At 45.0% G+C, this 21,334-nt stretch overlaps 1 protein-coding gene across 7 annotated transcripts in view; it reads right to left on the reverse strand.

Annotated features, from left to right (window-relative positions):
* Positions 1-21,334, reverse strand: part of disp1 (dispatched homolog 1 (Drosophila)) — a 118,501-nt gene that overhangs the window by 26,097 nt on the left and 71,070 nt on the right. For 3 of the 7 annotated variants that reach the window (XM_085246323.1, XM_085246322.1, XM_085246325.1), the window contains one exon: positions 639-1,272. The exons of 1 other annotated variant lie outside the window; for it this stretch is intronic. In XM_085246323.1, coding sequence (XP_085102449.1) covers positions 639-1,231 — 593 coding nt within the window. In that variant the 5' untranslated portion in view covers positions 1,232-1,272. Of the gene's footprint in view, positions 1-638; positions 1,273-1,741; positions 2,931-14,982; positions 15,330-21,334 lie in introns of those variants that run through there. 3 more of the 7 variants (XM_085246324.1, XM_085246326.1, XM_085246328.1) reach the window with 3 other exon arrangements.

Below are 21,334 nucleotides of genomic sequence, written 5' to 3' on the forward strand. Positions count from 1 at the left end.
ACTGAGCCCTCAGGAGAACACTTAAAATTATAGTCCATTTATATTAATGATGGACATGACGAGTCCCCAACATCCATAACCACTTTGTGTTGCATTCCAGTCAGAGATCTGGCATGTAGCACAGGGGCACAGGCGGGGGGGGGGCCTCAAAAACTGTGAGACCTTCAGACTAACAGTGTGTTTGGAGTCAACAAACAAGGACGAGGGCAGGAAACAGCAACGTGTGCGTGGCCAGCACAGGCAACACACAAAGCGGCACTAGTTGATCATTTAAGCCTCTTTTCCATTAGGATCGACTCAGCACAGTTTCTTTTACACTCGATGAGTCACAGGAGCGTCTTGTTCACAAAAATTAAAGCTGCCAGCTTTGAAACCCGGCAACAAAAACACTGCCGTGGTCCCGAGTGTGACGGAGAGACACAGACCGAGCAGCAGGTATATTCCCGCCTCGGCGTCCACATTTTTTGTAGCGTTCGTGTCGCATATTAACTATGTCGCGGGATGCTCGGACATGTTGCTATGACGATAAGCACCCACACTGGATTGTAACGGAAAGCCGGTCGATCCGAGTAGGTATTCGTGGAAAAGGGGCCGGACTAAGGTTTTGGAAAAATGAGGGGGGAAAGAAGAAAAACTACCTGATCCCTGGTGCTTGTGTCTGGCTCTGAAGGTGTTCCTGCCAGCGCTGCTGATGGTGGTGGTGAAGAGAATGAGGGTGAGGGTACGTGCAGGCAGAGAGGCAGCACGGGCAGGATGAACCGGTCCCTGGGTGGGGAACAGAGCCGGGACCTGGACTCTGGAAGAGCGGGCACTCCTGCCGGCCACAAGGGCAGCACACAGCGGAGGGGAAGTGACAGTGCTGGCAGCAGAGCGCAGCAGAGGAAGAGGACGGGGGCACAGCGGAGGGAAGGTGGCTTCTGACGGCGACGGCAGGAGAAGAAGAGGCGGCCGATGCTGGGGGAAGACTCCTCAGGGAACCATTCTGTTTGGGCACGCCACCGTTCTGGCTCGCTCTGTTCACTCGCTGAATAGTGTGTGGCTGCTGCTGCAGCTTTGATGCTGCGTCTTCATCTCCTCCTGCTGTCAGACAGTCACTAGCAGGGTCGCATGTGAGAGGGTCCTGGCCATTGCTGACTGCTGTCCTGATGTTTGAAGGTGCGTGTCCGCTGAGAGGATGCTGCCCACCGTTGCTGAGGGCCAGAGGGTCGCCAATTCCATCGCTCAGGGCCATCGTCCTCTCCCAGCGGGCCGGTCACGGACACCGTCACTCCTCTGCAGAGGGAGATGGTACATTTTAGTGGTCATTCTCTCACTTACCACAATTTACTATTAGTTTTTCTCATTTCGATTCTAGCATTGCAACATGCATTCAGAATGTGATGCAGTTGTTACAACTGTCGGTGTCACTGCAGCAGCATACACACTGATGAGCCTTTAAAGGAGTCCTTTAATGTTTCTCTTTATCGTTGTCTTATCAGTCTACTAAATATGGAGATACAAGGGACAGTCTCTTTCCCACGAAGAGCTGGGGTGGGGCAAAAGGCTGATAAGGTATCGTGATAAGTTACTAATACACTCAGGCCAAACAGCAATATTCTTGTGAAGTGGTGGAGAGCTTTTTCACAAACTCAGATTTGTCTGAGCATTTCATTTTTTCAAACACATTTTCCCTGATTGAGGTGGGAATGCACTCACCAGCTGTTTGCCAGCAAATACTGACTGACCCTTCAGCTGCCCTCACCTTTAATCCAACGGCTGCCCTTCCCCGAACCCTGGTCCTACTGGAGGTTTCTTCCTGTTACAAGGGAGCTCATCCCATATGGGCCAGCTGGGATCATCTTTGCATCGCCTCCGTCAGTGCGGCCCAGGGCGGGCGTGGCTACAATGTAGCTGCCGTCACCAGTGTGTGAATGGGTGGATGACTGAACGTGCAAAGCGCTTTGGGGTCCTTAGGGACTAAGTCAAAGCGCTATACAAATACAGGCCATTTACCATTTTGCTAAATAAATCAGCTTAAATTAGAGCAAACTGCCGCTACATAAACAAATGGAAGCAAACAGCTGCGCACCAACTAAAACTGCACCTACACCACACAACTGTCCCAATTTTGACTTGACCGTGCTCCGTTAATCCCCCGACAGCTCTGACTGCAATCAGGCTTTCAACGATATAACTGAAGTTATATTTTAACATCTGCATGTCCGTGTCATGCTGCTGCTTCCACCCGCTATTAGAAACTTGAGGCAGGTCCGTCCCAAAGTTGGGGAGAGCGGGGAAAAACAAAAACGCTGCTTCTTCTGTGTAATCCAGAGAAAACCGAAGTGTAAACAAGACAAGTTGGAGTTATGTGACTGATTATTTCTTGGCGAGCGACAGTGAGTTTTTGGAGTCTTGTCCTCACAGTGAGTCCAAGCAGAGACGAGCGGCTCCACAAAGTCACGGATCCTCGTCTGTAAATAATCCACAACACAAAGCACGGACTCATTCTTACACTTGGATGTTTGGACAGATAATAAATGAGAATAAACACGTAAATGAGCTGCTGGAGGCACCGTCTGCTAATTTTTTCAGTCTTTGGATGGAACCAGGATCTTCTCCCATTTCTGATTTCGTCCGTCTGCAGTTTGACAGACATGTTTATCCTGATCTTTTCATTTCAAAGTCAAATTCTGTTAGGGTCATCTGTTTATCTAGTCTAAAACAAAAGCCTTGTTTGTTTATTTATTTATTCATCAGAGTCTCCTAAAAACTCCAAACTACCAGTCCTGAGAAAGTAAGGAGAAAATCCTTTTCCATTCACAGCGAGGGGCCCCAGAGAGGGCCGAAGAAAAACGGCACATTCAGCAAAAATAACACACTAATGACATTACACATGCAAAAACATTTAGATTTAAAACATGCAGACTTTTCAACTTTACTGAATTAGCCATTTGAACTGTGATTGGTCAACACGTACAACATTTGTTGTGCGGTGTCCACTTTGGCACACTTAAGGAAAAGCGTGATTTTGCTGGAATGTGAACCGACCGAGCTCCCTGAAAGCACGTCACGCACTCTGGATAAGACCGAAGCAAGAAAAAACAGACGCCGTTCTGCCCTTATACAGCTCTACAAGTTCAGTTTTACATGTTTGGGTACTTCATGGCACAACTCACTCTTTCTTTCATTAAAGGGATCATTTTTCAAAGCCTTTACGTCATAAACTGCATCGGTTTTTACTGAGGTTTACTTCCCCAGGAGATCATGTGAGATTAACTCGTCTCTTCTCCTCTTTCCCCAGGCTCTGGCATGTAGCACCTTGCCCCTCTCTCCTTCAGTATATATGACTAACCCCACTGTTACTGGTACTTTGATGATACAGGCACAAATAAGCGACATTTCAAGTCTTTTTAACCACTCCTCACAGGTGGTGAGATATCCGCGGAGCTCCTCGGGATAACCATAATATCTTCGCAGCCAGAGTGGGCTTATATTTGATTGAAGCCAGTGCAGATGTTTTCCAATGATGCAGCTATGCAAAGACCTCACCCTTTAGCACTGCCTTAAAGTTCACCTACCAGTGGCACAAGCTGGTACCTTGACTAAAGGTCAGTACTTTTTACAGAGTCTGCAATCACTGATCAGTCTAACTCTTCTTAGTCTGCTCTCATAGGCAACAATCATAAGGTAGCAGAACGGCGTCATTCTGCAGTGAACAGTAACTATGAGTGATATGTAACTAGCATGTAAAGGATCTGAAGGGTCATTTTACTCATAACCAGCGACACAAGTCGCTCCCCGATGGCCTCGGCGTTCAGTCAGAAGCTATATGCAACTATTTAAGACGGTTGATGGAAATATTACAAATTCAAGTCCCACCATGACGACACACAGAGCACGCTCACCAGTGCAGTGTTTGACAAGCTCAGGGTGGAAGGAGGATCACTGCACATGGGTGTCATATGTTACAGAGTGAGCATAATGTTGCCTTCAGTAAATCTTTCAGCTTGTCATTGTGAGATTGTAGGAATGACTGTGGCTGTGAACTCATCAGGAAAGTGTCCGAGTCATAAATCAGGCAACAAAGATGTTTGACGGTTTTTGTCCCACATACTTCCATTTTTGGACCATAATCACTTTTTTTAAAAATTATTTTTCACTTTGCCAGTAAAGATGCTCATAGCTCAATTACTCGCTCCAGGTTCTACACAGTGCTCCAAATTAATGTGCAAATTGTGTTTAAGTGTCATAAAGATTAAATAAGTTGTTTTTCAATTAAACCCTTGGATGGAATTGTGTCTCAGGACTCTTTGTATCACTGAAATCAGTCTCGGATACCTGTGTTCATTAGTTTGCCAGGTGAGCCCAATTAAAGGAAAAACTACTAAAGGAGGATGTTCCACATTATTAAGCAAACCACCATTTTCAAGCAACATAGGAATGAGAAATGATCTCTGCTGCTGAAAAGCGTGAAATAGTTGAATGTCTTGGACACGTAATGAAAACCTTAGATATTTCATGAAAACTTAAGTGTGATCACCATAATGTTAAGAGATTTGTGGCTGAGTCACAGCACACACAGGTTCGTGCAGATAAAGGCACAATGATGAAGGTTTCTGCCAGAGAAACCTGAGAGCAGCTGCTAAAAGACCATCATAAAGCAGCAAACACATATTTGAAGCTGCTGGTGACTCCGGAGCCCTGCGAACATCAAAGTGTAGGATCCTCCAGAGACTTGTGTGGTCCCCACTTTTCCCTGACCTCAATCCTACTGAGAACCTTTGGAGGATCCTCAAGCAAAGAAAGAAAACAAAAAAAAAAACTGAGGGTGGGAGGCAGTTCACATCCAAACAGCAGCTGTGGGAGGCAGCTCTGACATCCTGCAAACACATTTCCAAAAACCTACAAGTTCCATGGATGCAAGAATTGTAAAACTGCTATCAAATAAGGGTCCTGTGTTAATGTGTAACTTGACCTGTTAAGATGTTTTTGATTGAAATAGCTTGATTTCAGTGAAATTGATCTACTAATGCTGCAAATTCAACAAATGACCATTTTCAATTCTCTACGACCTATAAAATGTTTTGAAACTCTGTGTGCGTAATAATTAGGAACAAAGCATGTTAAGTTTTTTTATTTTTGAAAACCGCTGATTTCACTGGGAGTTTTGTTCAGTAACAGTGGGATTGTACTCTAATGGTTGATGACTCAAATTATGCCGACTGTCATTTGAATCGACTATTTAGGAAAAACAGAGAAAAATATCATTTGCATAATAATTTTGAACGAGGTGTAGTTTTAGAACACTTTTCACCAAGGACGACCGCTGTGGGAGTATGTTCTGTATTTAATACAGTTAAATCCACAAATCATGAGAAAGTATACTCTTTCATTTTGTTTCATAAATAAAAAGAGCTCCCGTGGAGGTAGTCGTGCAGATCTAAGAGAACTAGTACACACCTGTGCGGTAAACCTGAAGACAGATGGGTTTTCTCTGAAAACTTCACCTGTGAAATATTTGGCAGACTAAACTAATTTTCTCGTCTTCTCATTGAAGTCACAACAGTCATAAAATGAGACCGTTTCAGATCAATATGATTTATGGAGCATGAACGGGCAGAGAATCTGAGGATTACAGAAAATATGAGAAAAAAAAGCTTCCAACAAGTGAGGAAAAACAGGAGGTTCGTGCTACAGTTTCAATTACAAAAATACACACAGGAGACCACAGTGTGTGTGTCTGTCTGTCTCTGTGTGTGTGTGTGTCTGTCTCTGTGTGTGTGTGTGTGTGTCTGTCTCTGTGCGTGTGTGTGTCTGTCTGTGTCTGTGTGTGTCTGTCTGTCTGTCTCTGTCTGTGTCTGTCTGTGTGTGTCTGTCTGTCTCTGTCTGTGTCTGTCTGTGTGTGTCTGTCTGTCTGTCTGTCTGTCTCTGTCTGTGTCTGTCTGTCTGTCTGTGTGTCTGTGTCTGTCTGTGTCTGTCTGTCTGTCTGTGTCTGTGTGTGTGTGTGTCTGTGTCTGTCTGTCTGTCTGTGTGTGGGGTAAGAACAGTTAGGATTGTTTCAGCGTGAGATGATTCTGTCACCTGTGTAAGGTGTTTTTTTGCTGTCAGTTTTAGTTTTCAGAAACAAAGTCTGAATTGGGAGATTTGGGGAAAAAAGGATTCAGCAAAGAAATCTGAAAATTAAATCTGAATTTCTTTTTGTGATCAGAAGGTTCAATAAATGCTCGGTCAGTATCAGTGCAGTTACACTAAAAACAACTCCACTGTGCATCACATGTTTACTAAAGTCAATACAGCTACCAAATTACCTGCTTTTTTTTTTCTTTTTTTATAAACACAACTGGGGGCAAAGGTCAAGCTCACAAGAGCATCACAGAAGGAGTCCAGCAAAGGTGTCTCAGGAACTATATGACTATAAATGTCGCTGACATCAGCTCCTATGTGATGAGCTCCTGCTTCAGCACGAGTAGCATGTCATTATCTTTATGAGTAGGTATCCCTGAAGTTCACCACTAAAGAAAAACGTTACTTTTACTCTGGCAGTTTAGCATGAAAGGCTCGTGATCAGTAAAACCGCTCACAGCTTTTTCGCTGGATAAATAAATGTGCTTAACTCAAACGCTCGTTGGCTACTGGAGGCAGTGAAACGGACTAAAAAGCTTTGACAACAACAGGCACAGTTTCAAACCTGTGTACCAAAGTTAATTTGAAAAGGGACGCCAGCACCCCGTGGATGGAAAGATGGCTTTGGGACTGACGATCAGAAACAAATTACCCAGTCTGCCATGACCCTTTCTGTTAGGATGCTACTGATTGGTAGCTTGTGAGGAGGCAGTTGCTACTAGGGCTGGGCCATATCATACCGTTCACGGTAATACCGGTATAATGTTGGGCAACGATAAGAAAATGAAATATGGCGATAGAATATGGGTAAAACACGCAGTGCCTTTGTTTTCATACGCACATGGCGGAAAAAGCATGGCGGCGACGAAGAAGGGAGAAAGCAGATCGTTGAATGAAACAGATGAACCTGAACTGGTTTGTAAAAATGCTGCAGCTTCACTGGTGTGGAACTGGTTTAGCTTTCGTCCCTCAGATACACAACAAAGCACTATTTTTGGTAGCGCATGCTAGCGGGCCGTCGTTATTACCGTGTTGTTTGGAAAATACGGCGCACTTAAAATCATCCTTTGATTTTTCTGAAAGTCGACAGCGCCCCTTATAATCCCGTGTGCCTTATGTATGAACTCTGGTTGTGTTTACTGACCTCGAAACGATTTTATGTACACGGCGCTCGAAAATCTGTCGAATGTTTCAGTACGACTTTGCTAAGCTACGAAGCCGCACCTCCGCTTGAGCCTCGCGGAGTGATACGTGCTGTGCTTCAACATAATGTTACCGTATTGTGTGTGTGTATAACCTCTTTTTAAGTGTTGTGGATGTTATACATGGTTATGCTGAGGACATGTCGGCCAGTTTCCACTGGAAATGCCTTTTGGTTAAACTGTCAGCGAGGAGTTTGCACTGTTACATTTTATATAACTTTAATGCAAAAAACAGCTGCTTGTTTAAGTGAAAATACATTGTTGGGTTTTTTCCACTAATGAAGTCGCAAATTTTCAAATGTAAATCGTGATAAATATTTTTGGTCATATCGCCCTGCTCTAGTTGTTACCTTCATGTTGTTGGTGTGAAAAGACAAGAACCAAGTGAACATTAAGGGAAGCTTGAACTTGACAACAGTGACAACTGTTGTAAAACGCATTTCAGCTTTAAAGCCTTTGTTTAAGTTTGCTTCAAGGGGGACCGTGAATGAGGCTCTCGATGTGTGAACAATGCTATCTGCCATGTAGCTGAGATAAAGCACGAAGAGGAGGCTGATGACGTGGAAAACATTTCAGATGCTTCAGACCCAGACTGGTTACTGTAGTGCTTCAAATGCTCCCGCATCCTGTGAAACACGACTCCTTTGTACTGATTATAATGCCACTTGAAGTCACTGCGACTTTACCGCTTTGAAAATGACGTTGAATCTGTGCGCCTTGAGTTTTACCTCAACCTGAACCTTTCATGGAAGGTTCAGGATTTCATTTCACTCCAACGGTGATTTCCCCCCCACCCCCCAAAAAAGGATGTCCTCACATCTGAGCAACAAGTCATCCATCACAGTAGCCTGTTTTTCCCATCCGACACGCACGCTCTGTGTGTGTGTGTGTCTGTGTGTGTGTGTGTCATCTCGACATGAGCAAGTGGCGAAACATGAGCACGGCAGCCCCCCCGAGGTCAGGGGTGGCTGAGGAAGGATGAGGTTAGAAAAGGAGAGAAGAGCTGGGGGATGGCCAGATGAAGTCATTAGTCTGAGGCTACGTCCACACTGGCCCGGATAGATTTGAAAACGGCGTTTACGTCTGAAAACGCTCCGCGTCCCCACTAGAGTTTTCAGTTGTTTTCACAGAGTTGTGCGTTCACATTGAAACGGCCCAAAACGCTAACGTACCAGTCCTGCGCATGCGCAAAATCGAGTGAGAATTAAAGAATTTGAAGAAAAGCTATCTGGAGCACGTACAGACTGATATGAATCTTTTTTTAGGGCTGTCAAAATTGAGAGCAATCAAAACAAACAAACAGCTGTATAATGCACTCCGCTCTTTGTTTAATTGGTCACATGACTGCATCACGTGACTAACATGCGTCATCGTTTTAGAAACTGTGCGTTTTCGCTGTCCACACTGCGACGTGGCCGGTTCCGTTTTGAAATGTATTCGTTTTTCCTTGGGGAAAGCGCCGTCTCAGGCTACGTCCACATGTACACGGGCATTTTTGAAAACGGAGATTTTCCGTTTTCGTTTAAAAAAAAATAAAAAAAATAAAAAAATCCCGTCCACACGTAAAAGTCAGAAACGATGGAAAACACTGCTAGGAACATGCCAAAGCAGCAGGTGGCGCTATATTCCTATCCGTGTAGAAATGTTGGCCAATCAGAAGTCTACAGGGAGTGCAGAATTATTAGGCAAGTTGTATTTCTGAGGAATAATGTTATTATTGAACAACAACCATGTTCTCAATGAACCCAAAAAACTCATTAATATCAAAGCTGAATGTTTTTGGAAGTAGTTTTTAGTTTGTTTTTAGTTTTAGCTATTTTAGGGGGATATCTGTGTGTGCAGGTGACTATTACTGTGCATAATTATTAGGCAACTTAACAAAAAAACAAATATATACCCATTTCAATTATTTATTTTTACCAGTGAAACCAATATAACATCTCCACATTCACAAATATACATTTCTGACATTCAAAAACAAAACAAAAACAAATCAGCGACCAATATAGCCACCTTTCTTTGCAAGGACACTCAAAAGCCTGCCATCCATGGATTCTGTCAGTGTTTTGATCTGTTCACCATCAACATTGCGTGCAGCAGCAACCACAGCCTCCCAGACACTGTTCAGAGAGGTGTACTGTTTTCCCTCCTTGTAAATCTCACATTTGATGATGGACCACAGGTTCTCAATGGGGTTCAGATCAGGTGAACAAGGAGGCCATGTCATTAGTTTTTCTTCTTTTATACCCTTTCTTGCCAGCCACGCTGTGGAGTACTTGGACGCGTGTGATGGAGCATTGTCCTGCATGAAAATCATGTTTTTCTTGAAGGATGCAGACTTCTTCCTGTACCACTGCTTGAAGAAGGTGTCTTCCAGAAACTGGCAGTAGGACTGGGAGTTGAGCTTGACTCCATCCTCAACCCGAAAAGGCCCCACAAGCTCATCTTTGATGATACCAGCCCAAACCAGTACTCCACCTCCACCTTGCTGGCGTCTGAGTGGGACTGGAGCTCTCTGCCCTTTACCAATCCAGCCACGGGTCCATCCATCTGGCCCATCAAGACTCACTCTCATTTCATCAGTCCATAAAACCTTAGAAAAACCAGTCTTGAGATATTTCTTGGCCCAGTCTTGACGTTTCAGCTTGTGTGTCTTGTTCAGTGGTGGTCGTCTTTCAGCCTTTCTTACCTTGGCCATGTCTCTGAGTATTGCACACCTTGTGCTTTTGGGCACTCCAGTGATGTTGCAGCTCTGAAATATGGCCAAACTGGTGGCAAGTGGCATCTTGGCAGCTGCACGCTTGACTTTTCTCAGTTCATGGGCAGTTATTTTGCGCCTTGGTTTTTCCACACGCTTCTTGCGACCCTGTTGACTATTTTGAATGAAACGCTTGATTGTTCGATGATCACGCTTCAGAAGCTTTGCAATTTTGAGACTGCTGCATCCCTCTGCAAGATATCTCACTATTTTTGACTTTTCTGAGCCTGTCAAGTCCTTCTTTTGACCCATTTTGCCAAAGGAAAGGACGTTGCCTAATAATTATGCACACCTGATATAGGGTGTTGATGTCATTAGACCACACCCCTTCTCATTACAGAGATGCACATCACCTAATATGCTTAATTGGTAGTAGGCTTTCAAGCCTATACAGCTTGGAGTAAGACAACATGCAGGAAGAGGATGATGTGGACAAAATGCTCATTTGCCTAATAATTCTGCACTCCCTGTAGAAGCCTCGGTGGGAAATAGTAAACAAAGCTGGGGCATAGAAGCAGGACCAAGTGATATGTGTGGAGGGACAGTAACTGTGTGTGTATGTAAGCATTTAAACACTGCAGAGAGTACAAGTAACAGTATTGTAGAAATTCATTTCACCGAAACAATAACCTGGCGCACAGTGTGACGTCAAAAAAGGCGCACAACTTTGACGCTGCGTTTTCTCCGTTTTTCACATCCACGCGTAAACGCAAAAACAGTTTTCGAAAATATCCACCCTGGCAGGCATTTTTATAAATCTCCGTATTCAGTGACCGAAAACGCCGTTTACGTGTGGACAGAAGGTGCAAACGCATAGAAAAATTTGCGTTTTCAAAAATACCCGGGTATGTGTGGACGTAGCCTCAGTGTGGACGAGAGGCCAAAACGGAGAGAAAATGATGAGTGGACGTGGCCTGGGACTCCCACAGCTGTCAAAGAGCCTGGAACGGCTGAGGAAGGGCCGGTGTTCTGAGAAACCACCCTACTCTGACAAAACGTCCTACCCGTATTATAATTTGACAGTGACTTGCGACTAAACGTAACCCTACCCCTACCCATAACCTTAAGAAGTATTCCAGATGGGTGAGAGAAAAAGAAGTTAATTCGGCGTTGGTTTTGTGCGCATGCGGCGCAGAAACATTGGGTAGGATGTTTTTCATGTAGGATGGATTCCCAGAACTGGACTGGGAGCAGCAGGGTTTGAAGGACGTTGCCTGAAAGCAGTGGCGTGTCCAGCGGGGTGGCCTGGGGGGGCACAGGCCACCCCCCTAACCAGACTGGCCACCCCAGGTGCCACCCCGAAGCTAAAACAATAAAATTTAATGAAATATCAAATGTACGATTATGGTTTCACAGTGAAGCTCAGATGTCCGAGGGTAAGTGAATGCAGCACCGGCTTCTGCACTATGCGCATCATGTTAGCAAAGGTAGAAGAGCCACGCAGGAAAGACGGCACCACAGAAAACATTTTTTCAGCCAAAGATTAACAAGTTAACATAGCTGGACTAGCCATCGGACATTTGCACAGTGGGCTGATGACTTATTAATTAATTTATTTTTTTGTAACGGCATGAACAATGAGAGGTGGTGGATTGGCCAGATGCTGGAAGATTTGTAAAAATAACTCAGTTGTTTGGTGGTGGCTATGGAGGAGCTTCCACCGAGGCAACAGGTGGATGAGGGAAGGGGAGGCAGGAGGAGAGCCCCGAGGCAGCCACCAGTCCGAGTGTCAGGTGAACTGAACTTCAGGTAAGAAGTTATGAGCTGCAGTCTATCTGGGTCAGATATAAACCACGTTTAGGTGCAGTTTATTTTCGTTGTGCTGACTTTTTACCCTCAGTTGCAATAACTCATACTGCGTTCTAGCCAGTTTGACGGAGTTTTTATACAGCTGGGTGGGTGCTATGATGTTACTGATAGTGAACTTTATTTTATTCATAAGGTTAGTTAGTAGAGTTGCCAACGGCTCCTTAAAAAAATGGAATGGTCCGTCATTCAGAGAAAATATTACACGTTTTGTATTGAGCTGAGAAGAGACGCAGTTTGTCCCGGACTTTAGCTATAATGAAAAAAAGACACAAAGCTGGAGTTATTCTGTCGTAACGCTGCACAGCTGCCTCTTCTTCTCTCATTCTCTCCCCCTGCCTCTCCTGTTTCTACTTCAATCATGAAACTGATCAATGATCAGCTGATTGTCTCTCTTGTTTATCGCCCACTTTGCGCCAGAAAGAGGAAACCAGCAGATGTCGTGCTAAACAACAGCAGCACGTTTAAGCTTGATCAGCTGTTGTTAGAATTTATTTAATATTAATTTCTAGTATCAGCTGATGTTTGCTGGAGCCACAGCTGTAAAGCTGCTGGTCATTATGTCGGTTTGGATATGTGGTGAGAGGGAAACATGAAGATGAAACCAGGAGATGTCCTTACTGAATCATCAGAGCTGTGATGGAGAAACAGGTTTACCTTTTAGGTGACATGGATGAGTTGAAGTTATGAACTGTTTCTGAGAGACAAATAACACCAGGATCCTTTTTTAGGTAGCTGACAGCTGGTAACTGTGCAGGGGTGGATCTAGCAAAGTGTTGCCAGGGGGCCAGGTAGGGCATTAACAGGGAGAGGGGGGCACAAAGACATACTTTTCTTTCTTATTATCATTTCAAATATTTAGCTTTTATTAAATAATTATCTGAATCTTGCGAACAAAGTTTTTATCTGATGTAAAATGTATAGAAATTATACATATACCAACAAGACTTCTCACAGTTTGTGAGAAGATTATCTTTTTTTAATAGGCATTGGTTTTGCATTGGCTAATTTGCCAATTGTATGTTAAAATGTTCGTATTTTAATATTAAAAAATGTTTTTGCCCAAAACATATGTGCACTACATGTCAGTAAAAATACTATGCAAATATTGCTGTCCTTGACTGCTGAATAAACACTAACTGATTGTATCTCTTGTACTTTATCAACGCAGTATCTAAAAACTTTGCACCGTAGTGGTTAAAATCTCATTCTAATAAGAGTTAAAAGCGCATTCGGTTATTAGGTTTATAGGATTATTGAATTATAGTTAACGGTTGGTAGAATTGTTTTTAACATTATCTGACAATTACATCTGCCACCCTTCTCCAAATCTGTGCCCCTACCTGCCCCCCCCAACAAAAGTTTTCTAGACACGCCACTGCCTGAAAGTCGATGAGCTTTTGCTCAAACTGCAGACACAAGCTGGGCCTCGCATCTCTCTTCAAAATAAAAGCTGACGGCTTGAACAACGACAACTCTTCTCACTCCACCTATTTCATGAAGGAACGTCTGCTGCTATTTATCAAGTGTACCGAGAAGGATTTCAGCAGATTTGATTTCATGGAAAAAATAAAATAAATAAATAAAAATAAATAAAATGCTGATAATATTGATTACATGGTTACAGTCGGTTTCTCATTATGTAAAGTTTTTGTTTTTACAGAAACAGAAACTTCTTCTATATGGCTGAAAGCACACGACAGTACGTGGCTCCAATTTCCCAGATTTCTTGCACGATCGTCCGGCTCAGGTGGAAATAATCTGACAGGCTCTGAATGTCTATGAGAAGGAAGTGTGAAATACAGTGACCCCGAATCCTAAACCATCACTCCTCCTTAATCCGACATGTCAAACTCCGTCTAGACTCTGAACGATGAAGTGCCATTTCCCTTCATTCTCCTATAAAAAGCGGCAGCTTTACTTGTGCCAGCAGGGATAAAGCTACGCTGTTCTCCTCAAAGCCCGAAAGGCTTCAGTAAGAAAAATATGTCCCCTAAAAAAAGATTCACTGCGCAAGCAGCTTGGAGTAACGCAAGCGATGACGAGGTGCCTCGTCTTCTTCTGCTGCCGTCTTTCATGTCAGCTTTATGATTACGGGGTGTGAGAGAAGGAGAACCTAAGGCGACAGGCATCTAACGGCACCACTAGGCAAGGCATCCTGCATCCCTTTAATTAAAGCTAATAGGCAGCAATTACCAGGAATCAGTCAAGAGACGGTTAATACCAACACTGCCTCTAATAATAATTAGAACATCAACAGCAGGCATTCAGTTCGTGCTGGTGCACACATGCCTCGCACCGCTCCAGGATTAGCCGGGCTTTAAAAGAAAACACAACTAGATGGGAGTAGCTCGCCATGTCATGTCTGTGTCATGTTTATGCCCTCATTACAATTTATATGCTCACTAGAAATATGGCATCAAGTTACCCTCTAAAAAATGTGACTGCATCAAAAGGTTAAAATTGAGTGTTTACATGAAACGCTCCAAATCTGCCCCAGATTGTTATGAGTCTGTACACGGTTACTGATACAGTTTAAATGTGCATGTTTACGGTGCTCACATGAGTGTAATCCAGCCTAAATCAGATACGGAGTAATGAATGGAGCCTCCGTCCAAATGTGAGTGAACGGTGAACGCGCTTATATTCAGTGCGGCTGCTCTTTATGGGTAAATCATGACGATATTAACCTTATACGCGGTAAGTAGATCAAACTGCAGTTACATGAGTGGGACAACAATGAGAAAGCTCGCGCCAGAGCTGTTAATCACCTTTTGAGGGCTAAAGCTTAAATGCGCGCTGCTGGCCAGAGGAGACGGATCCGTCTACTTACAAACAACACGGCAGATCGATTCCCCCGAACTGGAGCGCCGTGAGCTGTCCACGGAGGAAGGGGGAAGTGATTTTGGGCTTCGTCTAACTGCGCTTCCAGCCAAACCACTTGGATAGACACACTGACGCTCGTGGACCCAAACAGCACACAGCTCTCTTACACGCACCGCGGCTCACACTCGCACACTTTCTCCTCAGAAAGGTCTCGGAAGTCCGGTGAAACTGTGAGCACTGTGAGCAGTGCTGCAGTCAACAACTGTGTGCAGGCCCCGTGGTACCTACCGTGCTCGGTGTCTCCCGGTGCTTTCGCTTATTATCGCCGGTGGAATCCACAGCACGCGACGCAGCGTAACCCCAAACAGAGGCAAAAATAATAATGGCAACAAAACACAAACGAACCAGCTCCGGTAAAGTTAGAACATCCACAAGAGCCCGGAAACAAACCGTACAACCGGGGAGGGAAAAAATAAAGCAGCAACAAGTCTAGAGGACAGCGGAGTGTTTATCGTGGGAGTGTGTCCTGAGAAACACCCACCCACACGAGCTCCAGCTATCTGCTCTCCAGAGGCAGGAGGCGGTGGGCTGGGACTAAACCGGGCAGCACTGATAGGATGGTCACACCGTCCGCTTTAACCCGCTCACTGCCACACGCCACAGCGGTGGCACGCGCATATATAATAAGAATAACAATAACTTTATCCTATGCTACATCCTGAGGGAAATTCTTTTGTCATGCACATGCTCAAAGCAGCAGGAGAGCCAGAGGAACAGATGAATATTAGTGTACAGTAATATACAGTAAGATAGTTATTTGATACTATGCCTTGCACTAACGAAGTAATATTTATAACTATATCCTGGAGAATAAATAACTTAACTATCAGTGCAGGCGATTCTAGGAAGTGACATAGTATTGTGCAATAGAATAAAGGGAGTAGCAGCGTATAATGGGGGGATGAAACAAATATTCAATAAGGTACTGTTGGGTAATATTGCACGGTCTGAAAGGGAACAGAATAACATTGGTAATAGTCTCAGGAAAATCACCTACAGAGTGAGGAGTGTATATAAATCCCCCTCTCGCCCCTGCGAGCGGTTCATCCTTCAAGCTCGGGTCCTCTACCAGAGGCCTGGGAGCTTGAGTGTCCTGCAGTATCTTAGCTGTTCCCAGGACTGCGCTCTTCTGGACAGAGATCTCCGATGTTGTTCCCGGGATCTGCTGGAGCCACTCGCCTAGCTTGGGAGTCACCGCACCTAGTGCTCCGATTACCACGGGGACCACCGTTACCTTCACCCTCCACATCCTCTCGAGCTCTTCTCTGAGCCCTTGGTATTTCTCCAGCTTCTCGTGTTCCTTCTTCCTGATATTGCTGTCATTTGAACCGCTACATCGATCACTACGGCCGTCTTCTTCTGTTTGTCTACCACCACTATGTCCGGTTGGTTAGCCACCACCATTTTGTCCGTCTGTATCTGGAAGTCCCACAGGATCTTAGCTCGGTCATTCTCCACCACCCTTGGGGGCGTGTCCCATTTTGACCTCGGGACTTCCAGGTTATACTCAGCACAGATGTTCCTGTACACTATGCCGGCCACTTGGTTATGGCGTTCCATGTATGCCTTGCCTGCTAGCATCTTGCACCCTGCTGTTATGTGCTGGATTGTCTCTGGGGCATCTTTACACAGCCTGCACCTGGGGTCTTGCCTGGTGTGATAGACCCCAGCCTCTATGGATCTTGTACTCAGAGCTTGTTCTTGTGCTGCCATGATTAGTGCCTCTGTGCCGTCTTTCAGTCCAGCTTTGTCCAGCCACTGGTAGGATTTCTGGATATCAGCCACCTCCCCCATCTCCCGGTGGTACATACCGTGCAGGGGCCTGTGCTTCCATAATGGTTCCTCCTCTTTCTTGGGTTTTCGTATTTGTGAATGTTCGTTGTCTCATCCTGGATCGTGGTGCTCACACTCACCAGTCCCCGGCCTCCTTCCTTCACTTAGCGTACAGCCTCAGTGTGCTGGACTTGGGGTGAAACCCTCCGTGCATGGTCAGGAGCTTCTATCGCCTCCTTTGGCCAGCTTATTATCCCAGCAGGGTACCTGATCACGGCCAGGGCGTAGGTGTTGATGGATCTTGTTCTTCCCATTCAGCTGACTCCTCAGGACTTGCCTGACCCTCTGCAGGTACTTGGTGGTTGCAGCTTTTCTAGTGACTACACTTCTCCAGTCCGAACAACATCCCGATGTCATCGCTGTATATCCTGGTGGTGTGGATCAGTGAATCGATGTCTCGTTCAGTCTTGGCATACAGCTTGATGTCATCCATGTACAGGAGGTGGCTGACAGCTGCTCCGTTCTGTAGTCTGTATCTGTAGCCAGTCTTGTTAATGATCTCACTGAGGGGTTCAGGCCTATGCAGAGCAGCAGTGGGCACAGAGCATCTCCTCGGTAGATCCCGCACTTGATGGTGACTTGTGCTATGGGCTTGAATGTGGCCCAGTGTTGTCTGCAACATCCCCATTGAGTTCCTGATGAAGGCTCTTAGGGTCCTGTTGATCTTGTATAGCTCCAGGATCAAGGTGTGGGGCATTGAGTCATAGGCCTTCTTGTAATCAATCCAGGCAGTGCACAGGTTGGTCAGTCTGGTCTTGCAGTCTCAGCTGATTGTTTGGTCAACCAGAGGCTGGTGTTTTGCGCCTCTGGTATTCTTACACACACACACACACACACACACACACACACACACACAGAATGGAGAACACAAAATTGGTCCAAAAACCTCTCATGTTCAGCTGTTTTTTTGTAAAAAGATAACAATGTTAGCCTTTTCTGCAGCTATGTGGCATATATGGTATCACTCTTGGCTGGAAGCAGTGCTTAAACAATGGAAAAAACACAAACTTTGTCCAAAAACCTCTCATGTTTAACTGTTTTCCACTTTTTCTTTGGTCATTTTAGCCTTTTTGGCCAGGGTGAAGGGAGTATCTGCCATCAAACAAGAAGACAGCCGCATGTAGCTACGATGGTGTTTGCTAGTTCACCTTACATGCATTAATGTAATAACGTGGTTAGCCTACTCAACGTAAATTATAATGGCACCTGGATACCGGTACCCATCCCTGATCAGTAGTATTTGGATCAATCCGCTGCCCACGTGTTCTCCCTGTGTGTGTGTGTGTGTGTGTGTGTGTGTGTGTGTGTGTGTGTGTGCGCGCGTGTGTGTGTGTCAGTGCCAGTTCATTGTCTGGCTTCCTCCCACAGTCCAAAGACAGGCATGCTAAGAGGACTGTTTGCTCCTAAACTGGCCACAGGAGTGAACGCTCGTCTGTCAGTACACCTTAGCCCTGCAGTAGACTGCCAACCTGTGCGGGGGTGTACCCAACCTTTCCGTCCATGACAGCCTGAGAGACTGTATACATGGACAAAATTGGTTAACCTACCTGTAAGTCATTAAGTCAGCTCCCAAATCACCCCCAGCACACACCGCTGTTCATTACCAAAACAGACTGCACCAAGCGTACTCGGCACTTTAAGCGTCTTCTGCCTACAAACAGCTATGTGGCCATTTTTTTAAAAAGTCAGAATTTACCTTGAACTCCTTGAACCAGAGTCCTCATTAGGATGGTCATACTCTCAGTGCTTGATTCAAATGAAGAGGTTATTTATCCAGCTGAGTCAAGATCTGTGTGAAAGTGTGATATCAAGTGGCCAAAGGAGGCTGTCAGCAGCCGCCCTTACACAGACCGTAAACGGCCTATAATTATCTGAAATTCTACCACATAATTCCTTAATAAGGCTGCACCCATTCTTAATGCATCAGATTACGTAAATTACACATTACTGTTCTGATGTGCTAGCAGCTCTTCTGGCTTTACTAAAGTATCTACTTTAAAGATCTCTCCCTCCTCCACATCCACGCTACCAAACCTCTGGGCTCACCAAATCAATACACTACTTCATGACAGTTTGAGAATATATACAACAGCTACCCCGTGCACACGAAGGATCTTGTGAGTCACTCTGAAAAAGAATTAGTTGCAAAAAGCATGATTTTACATGTTACAGAACTCATTTCTGTCCATACAGGTCATAACATTGTTGTACATTCTGTTCCTCTTGCTGGCACGTTGAAATAAAACGTGTAGTTTACTCTTATACAGCAAAAAAAGAATGAAACGATCAATGAAACATGCTCCGTACGAGGCCGCTTTTTATTTAAAACCCAGGTTTTTTCGGAGATTAATCACGATGGTCAGCGCCATCTTTCACCTTCTATTTGTGGTCTCCAGTTTGAGAAATGCTTTGTGCTCATGATCTGGAGAAAGTTCTGGAAATGCTTTCATGTTTGCTCGCAGGAAGCTGATTCTTCTCAGCGGGGGAGATGGTTTATCGCAGGGGATGCTGGGAAGCCAGAGGGTCGTACCTGGCTTTAATTTCAGCTGTCCGACAGGATTAGGCCACAGTTCATATACTGAGCTGTAATTATGTGCAGTAGTGATGTGCTGGTTCACAGCTGGCCCCGGGGCCAGACAGGACCTAAGCCTTCAAGGCTTTGGAGTCATCATCTAATAACAACTGTGCACTAACTCATTGTTCATTGTCATGCACTGCACCCTTTCTTTTGTGAAAAGGAGCCTCGCTGTTGCCTGATCAAGTCCAAAATGATTGAAGCAGAAGACTTCCTCTAACAGCACGATCGGTTCAGATTCTACTAAGACCAACATTAATAAAAATGTGGAGTAGAAACATGGTAAAGTCCCAGTTTGGGTTTTCTTTCCCAGCCGACATCAAAGGCTGCTTTGGGGACGGAGGCCCCGGTGTGGCCCCTGAGCACACTGCACACAACTCACTGATTTCAACAGGTTTAGAGGACGGGAGGGGAAAAGGGGGTGGGAGAGAAAGAGAAGGACGCGATGTTTCCAAACCATTTAAGGCTGTGACGTGACAATATTTAAATTCACTGTTTCCCAAGCACTAATTACAAACGTGGGGGTCAGAATGACTATCATTTCCCTCCCGTTGTGGATCTGAAAGCAAGTACGACAACGAGCAGCCCACACGGCAAACTCGTCGTCTCTGCCCGGAAACCTCAAACAGCTGCAATAAAGAAAAAACACGGGAGAAGAAGAAAGCCTCTGTGCCAGGCCCATAAGTTAAAACATGATCCAACTTGTGACAAAAAAAACAAAACATTAAGAGTAGAGCAGGGCGATATAACCGAAAATATTTATCACGATATACGTTTGAAAACTTGCGATAACGATATAACTGACGATATAATTGACACGAGACAAAATACTTTACAACTCCACAATTTTTTTAGTGCAAAAAACCCATCACTGTATTTTCACTTAAACAAGCAGCTGTTTTTTGCATTAAAGTTATATAAAATGTAACAGTGCAAACTCCTCGCTGACAGTTTAACCAAAAGGCATTTCCAGTGGAAACTGGCCGACATATCCTCAGCATAACCATGTATAACATCCACAAAACTTAAAAAGAGGTCATACACACACAATACGGTAACATTATGTTGAAGCACAGCACGTATCACTCCGCGAGGCTCCGCCTACGATAGCCGTAACGCTCCCACAATCCATCAAGCGGTGCGGCTTCGTAGCTTAGCAAAGTCGTACTGAAACATTTGACAGATTTTCGAGCGCCGTGTACATAAAATCGTTTCGAGGTCAGTAAACACAACCAGAGTTCATACATAAGGCACACGGGATTATAAGGGGCTCTGCCTGATTTTAAGTGTGCCGTACTTTCCAAACAACACGGTAATAACGACGGCCCGCTAGCATGCGCTACCAAAAATAGTGCTTTGTTGTGTATCTGACGGACGAAAGCTAAACCAGTTCCACACCAGTGAAGCTGCAGCATTTTTACAAACCAGTTCAGATTCATCTGTTTCATTCAACGATCTGCTTTCGCTCTTCCCCTTCTCCATCGCCGCCATGCTTTTTTCGCCACGTGCATATGAAAACAAAGGCGCTGCGCATGCGCGTTTTACCCATATTCTATCGCCATATTTCATTTTCTTGTCGTTGCCCAACATTACACCGGTATTACCGTGAACAGTATGATATGGCCCAGCCCTAATTAAGAGCGATCTAACAGCAGAGCATGCTAGTCATTATGAGGTTTGTCATACACGCAGGAGGGGGCAGGTAATCCTAGAAGTTCACTGCAGCTACCTACGGTGGCGACAATGTCTGGCTGACGGGGGAGAGGATGAGAGAAAGGCAAAGAAATATTGAGAAGCGCTGGAGTGACGATAACAGCATGAAGAAAAACAAACTAAAAAAGAGTGACTGACTGGACAACTAAAATTGGGGGGGCATAAAGTCTGAAGGACCCGGAAACACAATCCCTCCAACACCCCGGCTGTGTGGATCTCCCACCCGATGGACAGCGAGGGTCCAGTGAGCCCTGATTGGCTGTAGTCCAGCTGACACCTTCACATTTAGAGACAAGAGCCTTTCTTCTCCGCTATCCACGGCTCAACATTTTACAAAACAAACCTCAATTGTGCGCTCGTGACGAGCCACATGTCGCACATATGTGCACTGGGCTTGTTGCAAGGACACAGCCTCTGGCAAATTGCTGTACTCATCCTTTGTAACGCTTCCAAATAAAG

The sequence above is a fragment of the Mchenga conophoros genome, linkage group LG15 (assembly GCF_057382185.1).
Source record: "Mchenga conophoros isolate Kocher_MC1m ecotype Shallow Benthic linkage group LG15, M_conophoros_male_GT1.1, whole genome shotgun sequence".
Classification (NCBI taxonomy): Eukaryota; Metazoa; Chordata; class Actinopteri; order Cichliformes; family Cichlidae; genus Mchenga; species Mchenga conophoros.